At 43.8% G+C, this 15514-nt stretch overlaps 1 protein-coding gene across 2 annotated transcripts in view; it reads left to right on the plus strand.

The window, feature by feature from the left end:
- Positions 1–5341: 5341 nt before the first annotated feature.
- rexo1 (REX1, RNA exonuclease 1 homolog) overlaps positions 5342–15514 on the plus strand; it is an 83422-nt gene continuing 73249 nt past the window's right edge. The window contains exon 1 of one of the 2 annotated variants that reach the window (XM_078198353.1): positions 5342–5700. In XM_078198353.1, coding sequence (XP_078054479.1) covers positions 5544–5700 — 157 coding nt within the window. In that variant the 5' untranslated portion in view covers positions 5342–5543. The remainder of the gene's footprint in view (positions 5701–15514) is intronic. The other variant, XM_078198351.1, reaches the window with a different exon arrangement.

A 15514-nucleotide genomic window follows, 5' to 3' on the forward strand; every position in this document is an offset into this window, starting at 1 on the left:
GTTGAATTTCAAACATCTTCACATGTTTGGATATGTCTACCTGCAGTCTACTTTGAGCCTGTTAGAGTTTGACCACATTGCAGTTGGGAAAGGTCAAGTGACTCGTGGCAGCCATCTTTAAGACACATGTCTAGTTAAAAAGGTAAATTAGCTTTTTTTTTGCAAAATCCTATTATACCACAACCACTGGGGCAGGACAGTGGTTAACACTGTTGCCTCACAGTGCCAGGGACCTGTGTTCGATTCCTAGCTTGGGTCACTGTCTGTGTGGAGTTTGCTACCAAATAAATTAGGCATTTGCTACCAAGTAAACCTGTTGGACTTTAACCTGGTGTTGTTAAAACTCTTACTGTGTTTACTCCAGTCCAACACCGGCATCTCCACATCATGTGTGGAGTTTGCACATTCTCCCGTGTCTGCATGGGTTTCCTCCGGTTGCTCCAGTTTCCTCCCACAATGCGGGATGTGTGGGTTAGGTGGATTGGCCATGCTAAATTGCCCTTTAGTGTCACGGGGACTAGCTAGGGTAAATGCATGGGGTTATGGGGAAGTGGCTGGGTGGGATTGTGGCTGGTGCAGACTCGATGGGCCAAATACCTGCCCTGTGGGATTCTATGATTCTAACTACACCTCCGTGACACTAATGATTGTGAGACTGGAAGTGCATATGTATGTGTGAAGAAACAGATTGTTTTAAAGAACAGGAACATGTTTGGGAAACTCTGGTTCCTGCAACACTTTGATGACATTGTGGGATATCCAGAACAAGGGTGCATAACCTTAAGGTCAGAGCTGGGCTGTTCAGGGTGATGTCAGAAAGCACCTCTTCACACAAAAAGTAGTGGAAATCTTGACCCCCTCTCCCCAAAAGGTTGTTGAGGATAGGTCAATTGAAAATTTAAAACCTGAGATTGACAAGTGTTTGTTAGGCAAGGGCATTAAGGGATCAAGGTGGGTCGACAGAGTTAAATTACAGATCAGCCATGATCTAACTGCATGGTGGAAAAGGCTCAAAGGGCTGAATGGTCTATTATCTCAATATTCTTATGATTTCCAAGCCTGGTAATAATTCAGTTTCAAAAAATAATATCAGATGCCTTTGTGAATTGTTGAGTTTCCCAATTGTATATCCACGTTTATTCTGCATTTCATATTTTAAAATTGCAAGTAAGAGTGTGTTTGCAACAAATGCCTATCCACAAAGGCTTCTTTTAAAAAGGAATATGTTAGCGTAAGATTCCCTGCTGGCCAAATTTAAAGAGGCATTTCCTGGCACGGAAGTTGAAGAGAGTACATTAAGTAGTAAAGGCAGTGTCAGTAATCCTAGTACCAGACAGATCAGGCAAAAGCAAAACAGAAAGCAAAGGAAGTCCAGGTTAAACTGTGTTTATTTCAATGCAAGAGGCCTGACAGACAAGGCAGATGAACGCAGGGCATGGATGGGTACATGGGACTGGGATATTATAACAATTACTGAAACATGGCTAAGGGAGGGACAGGACAGGCAGCTCAATGTTCCAGGGTACAGATGCCAAAGGAAAGATAGAACAGGAGGTAAGAGAGGAGGGGGAGTTGCACTTTTGATGAGGGAAAACATCACGGCAGTACTGAGAGGGAATATATCCGAGGGTTCAGCCACTGAGTCTATATAGGTTGAACTGAGCATTAAGAAGGGAGAAATCACTTTGATAGGGTTGTACTATAGGTCCCCAAATAATCAGCGGGAAATTGAGGAGCAAATATGTAAGGAGATTACAGATAGCTCCAAGAAAAATAGGGTGGTAAATAGGGGATTTTAACTTTCCCAACATTGACTGGGACAGGAGGAATTTCTCATTCAATATGTGGATGGCCCGACTAGAGAGGGGGCAAAACTTGACCTCCTCTTGAGAAATAAGGAAGGGCAGGTGACAGAAGTGTTAGTGAGGGATCACTTTGGGACCCGTGACCATATTCTGTAAGTTTTAAGATAGCTATGGAGAATGATAGGTCTGGCCCAAAAGTTAAAATTCTAAATTGGGCAAGGCCAATTTTGATGGTATCAGGCAGGAACTTTCAAAAGTTATTTGGGGGCGTCTGTGGAAAGGCAAAAGGGTGTCTGGTAAATGGGAGGCTTTCAAAAGTGTGTTAACCAGGGTTCAGGGTAAGCACATTCCACTTAGAGTGAAGGGCAAGGCTGGTAGAAGTAGGGAACCCTGGATGACTCGGGAAATTGAGGCCCTGGTCAAGAAGAAGGAGGAGGCACATGACATGCATAGGCAGCTGGGAAACAAGTGAATCCCTTGAAGAGTATAGGGGGTGTAGGAGTAGAGTTAAGAAAGAAATCAGGAGGGCAAAAAGGGGACACGATATTGTTTTGGTAGATAAGGCAAAGGAGAATCCAAAGAGCTTCTACAAATACATAAAGGCCAAAAGAGTAACTAGGGAGAGAGTGGGGCCTCTTTAAGGTCAATAAGGTCATCTATGTGCAGATCCACAAGAGGTGGGTGAGATCCTAAATGAATATTTCTCATCAGTATTCACAGTTGAGAAAAGCATGGATGTTAGGGAACTTGGGGAAATAAATAGTGATGTCTTGAGGAGTGTACATATTACAGAGAGGAGGTGCTGGAAGTCTTAAAGCGCATCAAGGTAGATAAATCCCCGGGACCTGATGAAGTGTAGCCCAGGACATTGTGGGAGGCTAGGGAGGAAATTGTGGGTCCCCTAGCAGAGATATTTGTATCATTGATAGTCACAGGTGAGGTGCCTGAAGATTGGAGGGTGGCAAATGTTGTGCCTTTGTTTAAAAAGGGCTGCAGGGAAAAGCCTGGGAACTACAGGCCAGTGCGCCTCACATTTGTGGTGGGTAAGTTGTTGGAAGGTATTTTGAGAGACAGGATCTACAGGCATTTAGAGATGCAAGGACTGATTAGGGACAGTCAGCATGGCTTTGTGAGTGGAAAATCATGTCTCACAAATATGATTGAGTTTTTTGAAGGGGTAACCAAAAAGGTAGTTGAGGGCAGTGCAGTTGATGTTGTCTACATGGACTTTAGCAAGGCCTTTGACAAGGTACCGCATGGTAGGTTGTTGCATAAGGTTAAATCTCATGGGATCCAGGGTGAGGTAGCTAAATGGATACAAAATTGGCTTGATGACAGAATAAGAGTTTTAACAATACCAGGTTGCTACCAAATAAACCTGTTGGACTTTAACCTGGTGTTGTTAAAACTCTTACTGTGTTTACCCCAGTCCAACGCCGGCATCTCCACACCACTTGATGACAGAAGCCAGAGAGTGGGGTTGTAGAGGGTTGTTTTTCAAACTGGAGGCCTGTGACCAGTGGTATGCCTCAGGAATCAGTGCTGGGTCCACTGTTATTTGTCATTTATATTAATGATTTGGATGAGAATATAGGAGGCATGGTTAATAATTTTGCAAATGACACCAAGATTGGTGGCATAGTGGGCAGTGAAGAGAGTTATCGAGGATTGCAACGGGATCTTGATCAATTGGTCCAGTGGGCTGATGCATGGCAGATGAAGTTTAATTTAGATAAATGCGAGGTGATGCATTTTGGTAGATTGAACTAGGGCAGGACTTACTCCGTTAATAGTAGGGCATTGGGGAAAGTTACAGAACAGAGAGATCTCGGTACAGGTTAATACAGGTGGACAGAGTGGTGAAGAAGGCATTCAGCGTGCTTGGTTTCATTGGTCAGAACATTGAATACAGGAGTTGGGACGTCTTGTTGAGGTTGTACAAGACATTTGTAAGGCTACATTTGGAATACTATGTACAGTTCTGGTCACCCTATTATAGAAAGGGTATTATTAAACTAGAAAGAGTGCAGAAAAGATTTACGAGGATGCTACCGGGACTTGATGGTTTGAGTTATAAGGAGAGGCTGGATAGACTGGGACGTTTTTCTCTGGAGCAGAGGCTGAGGTGTGATTTATAGAGGTCTATAAAATAATGAGGTGCATAGATCAATTAGATAGACAATATCATTTCCCAAAGGTAGGGGAGTCTGAAACTAGAGGGCATAGGTTTAAGGTGAGAGGGGAGAGATACAAAAGGGTCCAGAGGGGCAATTTTTTCACACAGAGGGTGGTGAGTGTCTGGAACAAGCTGCCAGAGGTAGTAGTAGAGGTGGCTACAAATTTGTCTTTTAAAAAACATTTAGACAGTTACATGGGTAAGATGGGTATAGAGGGATATGGGCCAAAAGCGGGCAATTGGGACTAGCTTAGGGGTTTTAAAAAAAAGGGCAGCATGGACAAGTTGGGCTGAAGGCCTGTTTCCATGCTGTAAACTTCTATGATTCTATGACTACGAGCTTCATCACAGACTGGAATGCTCCAGTTCATAGAATTTATAGAATCATTACAGTGCAGAAGAGGCCATTTGGCCCATCGAGTCTGCACTGACTCTCTGACAGAGTATCTTACCCAGGCCCTCTCCCCCACCCTAACCCTGTAACCCCACACATTTACCATGGCTAATCTATCTAACCTACACATCTTGGGGCACATAAGGGAATTTAGCATAGCCAATCCACCTAGCCTGAACATCTTTGGACTATGGGAGGAAAGCGGAGCACCCGGAGGTAACCCCTGCAGACACGGAGAGAATGTGCAAATTCCACACCAGAAAATCCAGCCCGATGAATCTGGTCACGACTGCTTGTGGTTTGCAGGAGCTGGCTGCGTGCAAATTGGCTGCTGCATTAAAAGTTTATTTATTATTATTGTCACAAATAGGCTTTTTAAACACAGCAATGAAGTTACTGTGAAAATCCCCTAGTCTCCACATTCCAGCGCCTGTTCGGGTTCACTAAGGGAGAATTTAGCATGGTCAATGCACCTAACCGGCACATCTTGTGGGAGGAAACTGGAAAACCCGGAGGAAACCCACACAGACACGGCGAGAACATGCAAACTTCACACAGACAGTGACCCAAGCTGAGGATCGAATTCAGGTCCCTGGCGCTGTGAGGCAGCAGTGCTAACCACTCTGCCGGCCACGGCACAATTTCAACCCAAGTCGCACATCTTTGGAGTGTGGGAGGAAACCGGAGCACCCGGGGGGGAAACCCACGCAGACACGGGGAGAACGTGCAAACTCCGCACAGACCAGTGACCCCGAGGGCCAGAATTGAACCCGTGTTCCTGGCGCTGAGAGACAGCAGTGCTGACCACGGTGCCAAGCGACAGCTTGAGGAATACGAGCCACCCTGGGTGTAAAGTGCTCTGGGTGTGTCCTGTGGGTGGGGGAAGGTGCTATATAAATGAAATTTCTGTTCTAATCTGCCCCCCCCCCCCCCAGTCTCTGGCTGCTGAGGGCTGGGCCCCTCTCTGACGTCAGAGGCTGGGAGGCAGCAAGATGGCGGCGGCTGGCGGGCGGAGCTGAGCGACTGAGAGGGCGGTTCGGCAGCGGGGAGGCCGCCTCGCCAACAAACACCCCCCCCCCCCCCTCCGACTGCAACAACACCTCCAACACTACCACTCTTCTCCCCGGGGGATTATGCCTTATCGCCGAGGCCGGGACCTGAGTGCAGAATGCTGCGTTCCACCGAGTTTTTCCGCAGCATCGAGTGTCCGTTTTACGGCGCCGGGCCCGGCTCCTGTAACCGGCCCTATTGTCACTTCAGGCACCGCAGCCACAAGCCCAGGGACAGGCCGGAGGGAGACGGAGCGCCTCTAGCAGCCGACCGAGGTGAGTGGGCCAGGAGGGGGAGGGGGAGGGGGAGGGGGAGGGGGGGGATTCTCACCTTGTCCGTGGAGGGTCTCCATTTAATCCACCTCTTCCCCAAATCTCCCTGGCCCACTCATTAAAGGGGGGCTTTGGATCATTACTCAGGGGTGGTCTTCATGTCTTGTGGGTACTGGGGGGGTGGTCCTCTTGTTGTGGGTACTGGGGGGGTGGTCCTCTTGTTGTGGGTACTGGGGGGGTGGTCCTCTTGTCGTGGGTACTGGGGGGTGGTCCTCTTGTCGTGGGTACGGGGGTGGTCCTCTTGTCGTGGGTACTGGGGGGTGGTCCTCTTGTCGTGGGTACTGGGGGGTGGTCCTCTTGTCGTGGGTACTGGGGGGGTGGTCCTCTTGTCGTGGGTACTGGGGGGTGGTCCTCTTGTCGTGGGTACTGGGGGGTGGTCCTCTTGTTGTGGGTACGGGGGGTGGTCCTCTTGTCGTGGGTACGGGGGGGTGGTCCTCTTGTCGTGGGTACGGGGGGGTGGTCCTCTTGTCGTGGGTACGGGGGGGTGGTCCTCTTGTCGTGGGTACTGGGGGGGTGGTCCTCTTGTCGTGGGTACTGGGGGGGTGGTCCTCTTGTCGTGGGTACTGGGGGGGTGGTCCTCTTGTCGTGGGTACTGGGGGGGTGGTCCTCTTGTCGTGGGTACTGGGGGGGTGGTCCTCTTGTCGTGGGTACTGGGGGGGTGGTCCTCTTGTCGTGGGTACTGGGGGGGTGGTCCTCTTGTCGTGGGTACTGGGGGGGTGGTCCTCTTGTCGTGGGTACTGGGGGGGTGGTCCTCTTGTCGTGGGTACTGGGGGGGTGGTCCTCTTGTCGTGGGTACTGGGGGGGTGGTCCTCTTGTCGTGGGTACTGGGGGGTGGTCCTCTTGTCGTGGGTACTGGGGGGGTGGTCCTCTTGTCGTGGGTACTGGGGGGGTGGTCCTCTTGTCGTGGGTACTGGGGGGGTGGTCCTCTTGTCGTGGGTACTGGGGGGGTGGTCCTCTTGTCGTGGGTACTGGGGGGGTGGTCCTCTTGTCGTGGGTACTGGGGGGGTGGTCCTCTTGTCGTGGGTACTGGGGGGGTGGTCCTCTTGTCGTGGGTACTGGGGGGGTGGTCCTCTTGTCGTGGGTACTGGGGGGGTGGTCCTCTTGTTGTGGGTACTGGGGGGGTGGTCCTCTTGTCGTGGGTACTGGGGGGCTGGTCCTCTTGTCGTGGGTACTGGGGGGGTGGTCCTCTTGTCGTGGGTACTGGGGGGGTGGTCCTCTTGTCGTGGGTACGGGGGGGCGTTCCTCTTGTCGTGGGTACTGGGGGGCTGGTCCTCTTGTGGGTACTGGGGGGGTGGTCCTCATGTCTTGTGTCGTGGGTACTGTGTCCAAATTAAATTATGCTGCTGAATTTGAATATCCCCTGGGAGGAAGTGGGAGGGCCTTCCTTCCTGGTACATGCTTCAGTGTTTTGGTTTGTGTTATGTTCAGTAAGGTGTCAAGGCCAGGCAGTTTGGAATCAGCTTTTTAACTCCCAGCGAGAGGGCAAGAGTGAATTGTATTACCAGGTTAATTTGTGTGCTGATCTGAGGTATGTATATCTGCTTGATGTGCTTGAGGCTGGAACTGACTCTCTCCAGATTAAAAAGGTGTGACATTTCTCTGAAAAAATGTGTCTATGTAGCTTGACCTCGTTTGTAATGAATAGTTTGTCATAGTTAAATTTATTTAGCTTATCAACCAATCCAGATCTAACTGCTGTGATCAACGTAATGCTACACAGTAGGAGTACCGGGGTGGGCGGCAAGTAGGCAGTGAACTCCAGCTTTCTTACAGTTTTAATTATAAAACTTGGTGAACTGATCTATCATTATTGGATCAATTGTACATTTAGACACAGTTCAAAGAAAATATTATCTTTGATATGCAATGCATTAAATTTAGATAAATCCACCTGAGATACATCAGTTATTTTCACAGATATTACAAGTATACGATTTCATGCAGAATAATGATATGCATTTTCCTGACTATTATAGATGTTTAAAGATCATAAAGAATCATAGAATCCTACAGTGCAGAAGGAGACCATTTGGCCAATCGAGTCTGCACCGACCACAATCCCACCCAGGCTCTATCTTCATAACCCATGCACATACCCTAGCTTGTCCCCCTACACCTGACATTAAGGGACAATTTAGCATGGCACCTAACCCGCACATCTTTGGACTGTGGGAGGAAACTGGAGTACCCAGGGGAAAGCCACGCAAACACGAGAGATTGTGCAAACTCCACACAGTGACCCAAGCCGGGAATTGAACCTGGGTCTCTGGCGCTGAGAGACAGCAGTGCTAACCACTGTGATACCATGCCACCCTGTCACTACTCAGTGACTACTGGTGACTATTCTGCTCTTTGTCAATGTGTTTCAAAAGGAGCTCCATAACCTTCACTCTTCTTCTGCTTCAAATGTTTTCCTCTTCAAAATTGAATCATCTCTACCTGAACTTCTTCCTGTGTTTCAACAGTTCATTGTAAAGAAATTTATCAAAACTTCAGTGCATTTACATAGCAACTGTTTTAAGTTGGTGGTCCTTCACAGGATAATCTTTCTCTGTTCACTTTATCAAAACCGCTTTTAACTTTTAAAAATCACTATTCCATCATATTTTACTTTCTTTGGTAAAAATGAAAATAATCCCAGCATCTCAAGTCTCTGTAACTAGTTTCTCATAAAAGTTACCATTCTAATGAACTTACTCTCCGTATTCCATATCTTTAGTCCCTATTCTATAACAATGCATCCAAAACTGGACTGAGATTCCGACTACAGCCTTGTACAAATTTACCTTCACTACTTTGGCCTTGTTCTTCGTCCTCCTATTTCCTAGAATCACTACAGTGCAGAAGGAGGCCATTTGGTTCATCGAGTCTGCACTGTCTCCCAAGAGCATCTTGCCCAGGCCCCTCGACCCTGTCCTATCCCCTTAACTCCATACATTTACCATAGCTAATCCATCTAACCTACACATCTTTGGACTGTGGGAGGAAACCAACGCAGACACGGGGAGAATGTGCAAACACCACGCAGATAGTTATCCAAGGCTGGAATCACACTCGGGGCCCTGGCGCTGTGAGGCAACAGTGCTTGTCACTGTGCTGCCCCACAGTATAAAACCACTAATATTGGTTTGTTTATTTTTAAGCTCCATTTATCCCTCCTTGCAATTTCTGCTCCTTTACAGCCTTTTGCATCTTTGGGTGGCACAGTGGTAGCACTGTTGCCTCAGAGCGCCAGGGACCTTGGTTCAATTCTGGCCTTGGGTGACTATCTGTGTGGAGTTTGCACATTTTCCCCATGTCTATGCGGGTTTCCTCCAGGTGCTCGGTTTCCTCCCACAGTCCAAACTTGTGCTGGTTTGGTTTATTGGCCAAGCTAAATCGCCTCTTAGTATCAGGCGGATTAACAGGGGAAATACATGGGGTGGTGGGGATAGGGCCTGGGTGGGCTTGTTGTGGGTGTAGGCTCGATGGGCCAAATGACGACCTCCTGCCCTATAGAGATTCTATGATTCAATTGAACATATATTCTAATTCTTTTTCCTTTATTAAAGGCATCGCACACAGTTCTCCGCATTAAATTTTATACACTTTGTTGTTGCCTCTTGAAGTCTTTTACAATTCACTTTATTGCTTGCCTTTTCCCACACTGATATCGTTTTTGAAAATGTTTTTCCAGTACTCCAACCTAAATCATCTAATTGTGTACAGGCAAAAAAGTTAATTGATTTATGAAATCGGGGACTTCCAATCTTGCTCCTATCTAAGTATCAGCTGTTGACCTTACGTTATGGCCCATTAGCAAACACTCTAATTAATTATAATTTCCTGATGCACCATATTCTTGAATGTTTAGTAAAGTGGAATGTCCTTGAAATTTCATGTGCAGTACATTTACTCATATTGCCTTAATCCAATTGATCACTTCTTCAAGAAATTATGTTAAATTTGTCAAATACATCTTTTCCATTAAAAAAACCCAATGCCAACTGTTCTTGGTTAACCTTTGAAGGTTAGGTGACCTTCTTACCTGAAAGCTAAATTTAGATTTTTCTTCTAAGACTTGCTGGAACATTATGAATGTAACATTATTATAGGTTCTGATTTTTTTTGTTGCTTCCTTAGCATTGTATCTTGATGAAAGTAATTGACACATTACTTGACACTTACTCTTGGCTGAGGCTGATTACCTTTGCGGTATAGTAGAAAGTGAGAGTACATCAGAGTGTTGGTCATCTCAATTTATTTGCAAGTGTATACTTGGAGTTGAAGGACTTTAAGGAGAAATAAGTGAAAAATATTTTTCGAAATTTACAGGAAACTAGAAAGTTTTGGTTAAATGGAGCCGAAGTTCAGTGGTAGCAATTTTGTCTCTTATCGATAGACAATGGGTTCAAGCCCACTCTAAAGATTTGGCCACATAATATGGTGTAGTATTGAGGGGTCTGCTGTTTTGTAGGTGCTGTCTGAGATTTAATATTCAATTGAGATACAGTCTGTTCTTTTGTTTTATCTCCGAACCATCTTGAGCTTGTGAAAAGCGCTATATAAATGCAATTTCCTACTTTAACGAAGACCTTCGGAAAATGTACTTTTGTGCTATGTGCTTGATGATAGAACTGCTACATACTGAGTTGACCTATATTTGATGATACAAATAGTAACTGTGATCACAAAATTGTCACAATCTTAAATGCATGCTGTGTCTAGTGCTGTAGGAGATTGTAGAATTTGTTTTAATATACTGGTCATTTTATTTATGCATTTCATTGAATCATACAGCATAGAAGGAGGCTATTTGACCCATTGTGTCTGTGCTGTCACTGTAACAAAACTATCCAATTGGCCACAATCTCTGTGGCCCAGAAGTTTTTTCCCCTGTTCAAGTACAGATCCAACTTCCTTTTATCCAGATCATTATAACTTGTGTTTAATAAATTTATGTTATGCAGTGTTTTAAAAAAAAATTCTCCTCTTCTCCCCCTGTTTCTTTTATAGATCCATGTTGGTTGACGTGTTAACCCAAGCATGTTCTTCCAAGTGACAATTTTGCCCTGAATTAAAGTTTTCGTTGACCTGTTAATATCTGATTCACACTAACTCATTTTCCCTCATGTACCACTCCCACATCTAAGGTGCATTTAAAAATTGTGATTAAAGCCGCTTCTATTTCCAACCTTGGGCAACCTGGGACTTGGGTGATTTTTCTATTTCTGACTGCTGTCAACATTTAACATTTTTCTTTTGCCATTTTTATCCTATCCAATTTCAATACCCCTTTCTTTCCCATGACATCGGCAGCATTCTCTTTTGTGAAGACTAATGCGAGGTATTCATTTAGTATCTCATCTGTATCTCCACAAGCTTTCCATTTTTGTTCTTAATTAGATCTTTCCTTTATGATTAAACATAAGAGATAGAAACAGAAAAAGGAGGCTAATGATAACTATCAAGTTCATAATAAGGTAGAGAATCACACAGAATACAGAGCATGCAGAGGAGAACCAAACTATATTGTTGTTCTTTCACTGCCACTGGGTCAAAAACCTGGAACTCCCTAACATTGCTGTGGGTGTATCTACACCATATGGACTGCAGCAGTTTAGGAAGACAGCTCACTCCACCTTCTTGAGGACAGTTAGGGATGGGCAAGAAATGCTAGCTTTGCCAGTGATATTCATGCCTCACGAATAGAAAAGAATAAGAGCCTCAGCGTTCCCTTTTATGTTATCTGCTAATCTTTTCTCGTACCCTCTCTTTGACACTTTTACTTTCTTTTTCGGTTTTCCTCTGTGTGCTCTGTTTGATTCTCTATCTTATTATGAACCTGACAATTATCATTAGCCTCCTTTTTCTTCTCTCTTTTTAATCATCAAGCTCTACCTTTGGATGTCTTTCCTTTTTCCTCTTCAGTATGTACCTAGACTGCAGCTGAATGATGTGCTGTTTGAAGGATCGACCTTCCACTGCTCCACTATTCCCGAAAGAACAAAAATAAATCTTTAAACTGAATGAAGTGGATCTCTGAGCAGTACACGAGCGAATTGTAAATTGGGGAAGAAAACAATTCCACAAAGAACCAGAAATACAACAGGAAGCAGGGAAGAAAACACCAAAAGATTCGGAAATGGAGCACCAACACAATACTTCCAAATTCTGTTCAGTCTTGCCAAAGCTGGAAAACTACTTGCTGAGGGCTTTGTGTAGACTGGATATTTTTTTAAATCTCAAGAGCAGCCAAGAGTGTTTGGAGCCTGCACAAAGCAAAGTTCCACAAGGAAACACAGTAGAGAGAATTCAAACTAATCTACACGCTATATTACACAAACTTTGTTCAAATATTGATTTTCCTGCAAGTAAATTGAAATTTCCAACGTGTAAAGCATTTCTTCTTTACTTCATTCTCATTCCAATCACTTGATTATTTCATCTGGTGTAAAGAAAGAAATGCATTTACATTTTACATCATCTATCATAATTTCAGGATGTTCCAAAGTACTGTGTAGCTATTGAAGTCTGTTGAAGTGTTGTCACTATTGCACTATGGAGAAATGCATAAATCAGTGTCAAATTTAATGCCTGTTATGGTTCAGGTCAGAAACTCCAAAGTGTTTTATGAAGCCCGCCTGAACCATAGGTTTTGCACCTTGAATTTGGCTAGGGTAAGCATGAGATGTTTCACTTCAGGTATGATTCAAGTGATCCACTAGGGAGCTATTATCAAACAAAGTTTATTTAAGAATATAGTCAACATGTACAGTAAGAAAGTTAGCAAGAACTTTTATCAATTATAAACAAGAAACAAAACAACCACTATAATGAATAACCCTTAACAAATATATATAAGCTGTCCCAATCAAAACAACCTCCATAAACAACCCTTTAACAGGTTCAATACAGTGAGGTCTACTGCTCAAGTGATAATTGGATTGAGGCTGTTAGTTGAATTCTGCAGTCAAATGCTTTTGAGACTCAGAACAGTTTGAAGACAATACAGCCTTCCAAAACACCAGGGAGACTCTGGTCCAGCCCCCCAAAACAGCAGTTTTTCACTCTTCAGGAAAACAAGAGAAGTTCCAAAGAAAAAAACAGAGAGAGAGAGAAAAACACTTTTTAGCTTGCTGTCCCTTCTAAAACTCAAACCTGCAGCTCCAAACTGAAAATGAAACTTTAAACTCACTGACAAAAACAGTCCAAACATATATGGCCATCTTCCTAACAATGCAGAATCATAAAACTAACCCCAGAGTAACGACGTACAACCCCATTTAAGCCACTTAAGTAGCAATAAAAGGACTCGTCGTAGTCAGCTCAGCAACAATGACATCACTGAAGCTGTGAGCTAAGAAACATCTGAAGCTGTGAGCTGCAGAAATCATGTTTTTTTAATAAAGCTTTCTTAAAGGTACATTAACATCAGAATGCCTGCCACATTTTTGGAACAGATATCAACTATTACGCAAATATTAGTTTTTGACAAAGAGCTGAGGTCAAAATGCAGCTGACTGAAATTATGTTTACCTTTCCCTAAAGTTACTCTGATGACAAATATCCCAGTAAATAGTTACTGCGCACAGTTTGGCCTCCTATATTGTAAAAATAATTTGAGGTTCTCAAGATACAAACTGATTTATAAGGATGACACTAACATTAAAAAAGGTTGAACAGGCTGGGGCTCTTTAGGAAAGAGATGCCAGAACGGTAACCTGATGGAGGTCTTTAGGTAAGGAAAGGGTTTGATAGGATAGATGTGGAGTAGATGATTCTACTTGTAGGGAGACCAAAACTGGAAACCATGGTGGCACAGTGGTTAGTACTGCAGCCTCATAGCGCCAGGGACCCACGTTTGATTCCTGGCTTGGGTCACTGTCTGTGTGGGGTCTGCACGTTATCCCCGTGTCTGCGTGGGTTTCCTCTGGGTGCTCCAGTTTCCTCCCATAGTCCAAAAGACATGCTGGTTAGGTGGATTGGTCATGCTAAATTCTCCCTCAGTGTACCTGAACAGGCGTCGGAGTGTGGCGACCAGGGGATTTTCACTAACTGCATTGCAGTGTTAATGTAAGCCTACTTGTGACTAATAAATAAACTTTAATGTTGCCATTAATAAATACAGTAGCATTCAGGAGAAACTTCCTTGGAGCATATTTGGAATCTGGATCTCACTAGTTGAGCTGAATAGCATAGATGCAGTTAAGAAGAAGCTGGATAAGTAAACCAGGGAGAAAGGAATAGAGGTTTTTGCTAATGGGGTGGGTGAAAGTTTTGTGGAGCATAAACACATATGAGGCAGTTCAACTAGGTGATCCCTTTCTGTGCTTACATTTCTATGTAATGCAGATGAAGTTGTAGACCAGATATTACAATGCTCTATTGATAAACAATATATTTTGCTTCTGACATTTCCCTTTTATCCACTCGTAATATAAATACTTTCACACTTTACTGCACACCTGGAAAAGAAAATGACTGACCTGTATAGCCTTTATACCAGAGATGCCAGTGGGTCAACATAACTCTGCCTGTGATCACAATTACTGATGAACATTATAGTTTCCACATGGAATAAACTTTATAAAGGCCTTGTGCAATTTAAACTTTATTAACTTTAGATTTACAGAGATCTGTAAATTACATTTGAAAGAATTCATAATGTTTTTGGCAATGTATTGACTTCAGTTCTGCTAGCCATAATACTTTTCACTTTTTTTTCTACAGTTGCTATTTTAATTAGTTTCAGAATCTGCAAAAACAATGTTGCAGCATTAACATTAAAAGAAACTTTGAATTGCACTTTTTAGGTGCCATTTGTAGCTTTCTTCGATGTAAATGATGTGTTTGAGAATTCAAAGGCAGCTTCTATTTGATTAGAGTTGCATAGGAGAAGAGTTGTTATACTAAACTCCCTCTTTTGAGATCTTGACATTGATGTTTCTCGGTCCAACTTGGCTGAAACTCGTTAACTCAGCACAGACTAAGAATTTTATATGTTAACTGTTTGGCCTGTATGATACAGCTGTGTTGCAATTATCAGCCTAGTTTTTGGAGAACCTTAGAATTCTCTTTTTTTAATAAAGAATTCATTTGGACATTACATCTTTAAGTTGTCATGTAAAAGTCAAAGTTGCATTTGTTTTGCAGTTAAGTTTTATTATCTGCTGCTGGATTTTGAAATTCTGTAATAACAGTACCGCAAGTTTAGAAACAAATCGTGGAACGTGGACAGTTTTTTGAAGTGTTGTCCAAACACTAATTTTAGCATTATACTTCCTATTGAACTGACAACAGAATGCTTCAATCAGGCAGACGGGTAGTTGTGCAGAATTGCTCGTCACCCAGATTTAATCAGAATCGCCAAAAGCAACATGTCCACGCATGTTCGTGCGTGTGTGCAGTGTAATAAAGGCAGGAAATGTTGGAGATATACAGCAGGTCTGGGGCACCTATGGAAGGAGAAAGAGTTAACGTTTTAGGACAAAGACCTTTCATCTTGAAACATTAACTCTGTTTCTCTCCACAGGTGCTGCCAGACCTCCTGAGTATTTTCCAGCATTTTCTCTCTTTACTTCAAGTTTCCAGTACCCGCGGTATTTTGCTCTTGTATAACTTCTCTGTAACTGATTGGAGAACAGCAGAACTGCAAACAAATTTATGATTACACTGAGAATGGAAGGAAAAATATTGTGTCATGTGTAACTTTTTTGTAGTTAAAATTGCCAAGGCAATCTTAAAAGGGAAATCGCATTCTCAGGGTTTCCTACCT

The sequence above is a fragment of the Mustelus asterias genome, chromosome 26, assembly GCF_964213995.1.
Source record: "Mustelus asterias chromosome 26, sMusAst1.hap1.1, whole genome shotgun sequence".
Classification (NCBI taxonomy): domain Eukaryota; kingdom Metazoa; phylum Chordata; class Chondrichthyes; order Carcharhiniformes; family Triakidae; genus Mustelus; species Mustelus asterias.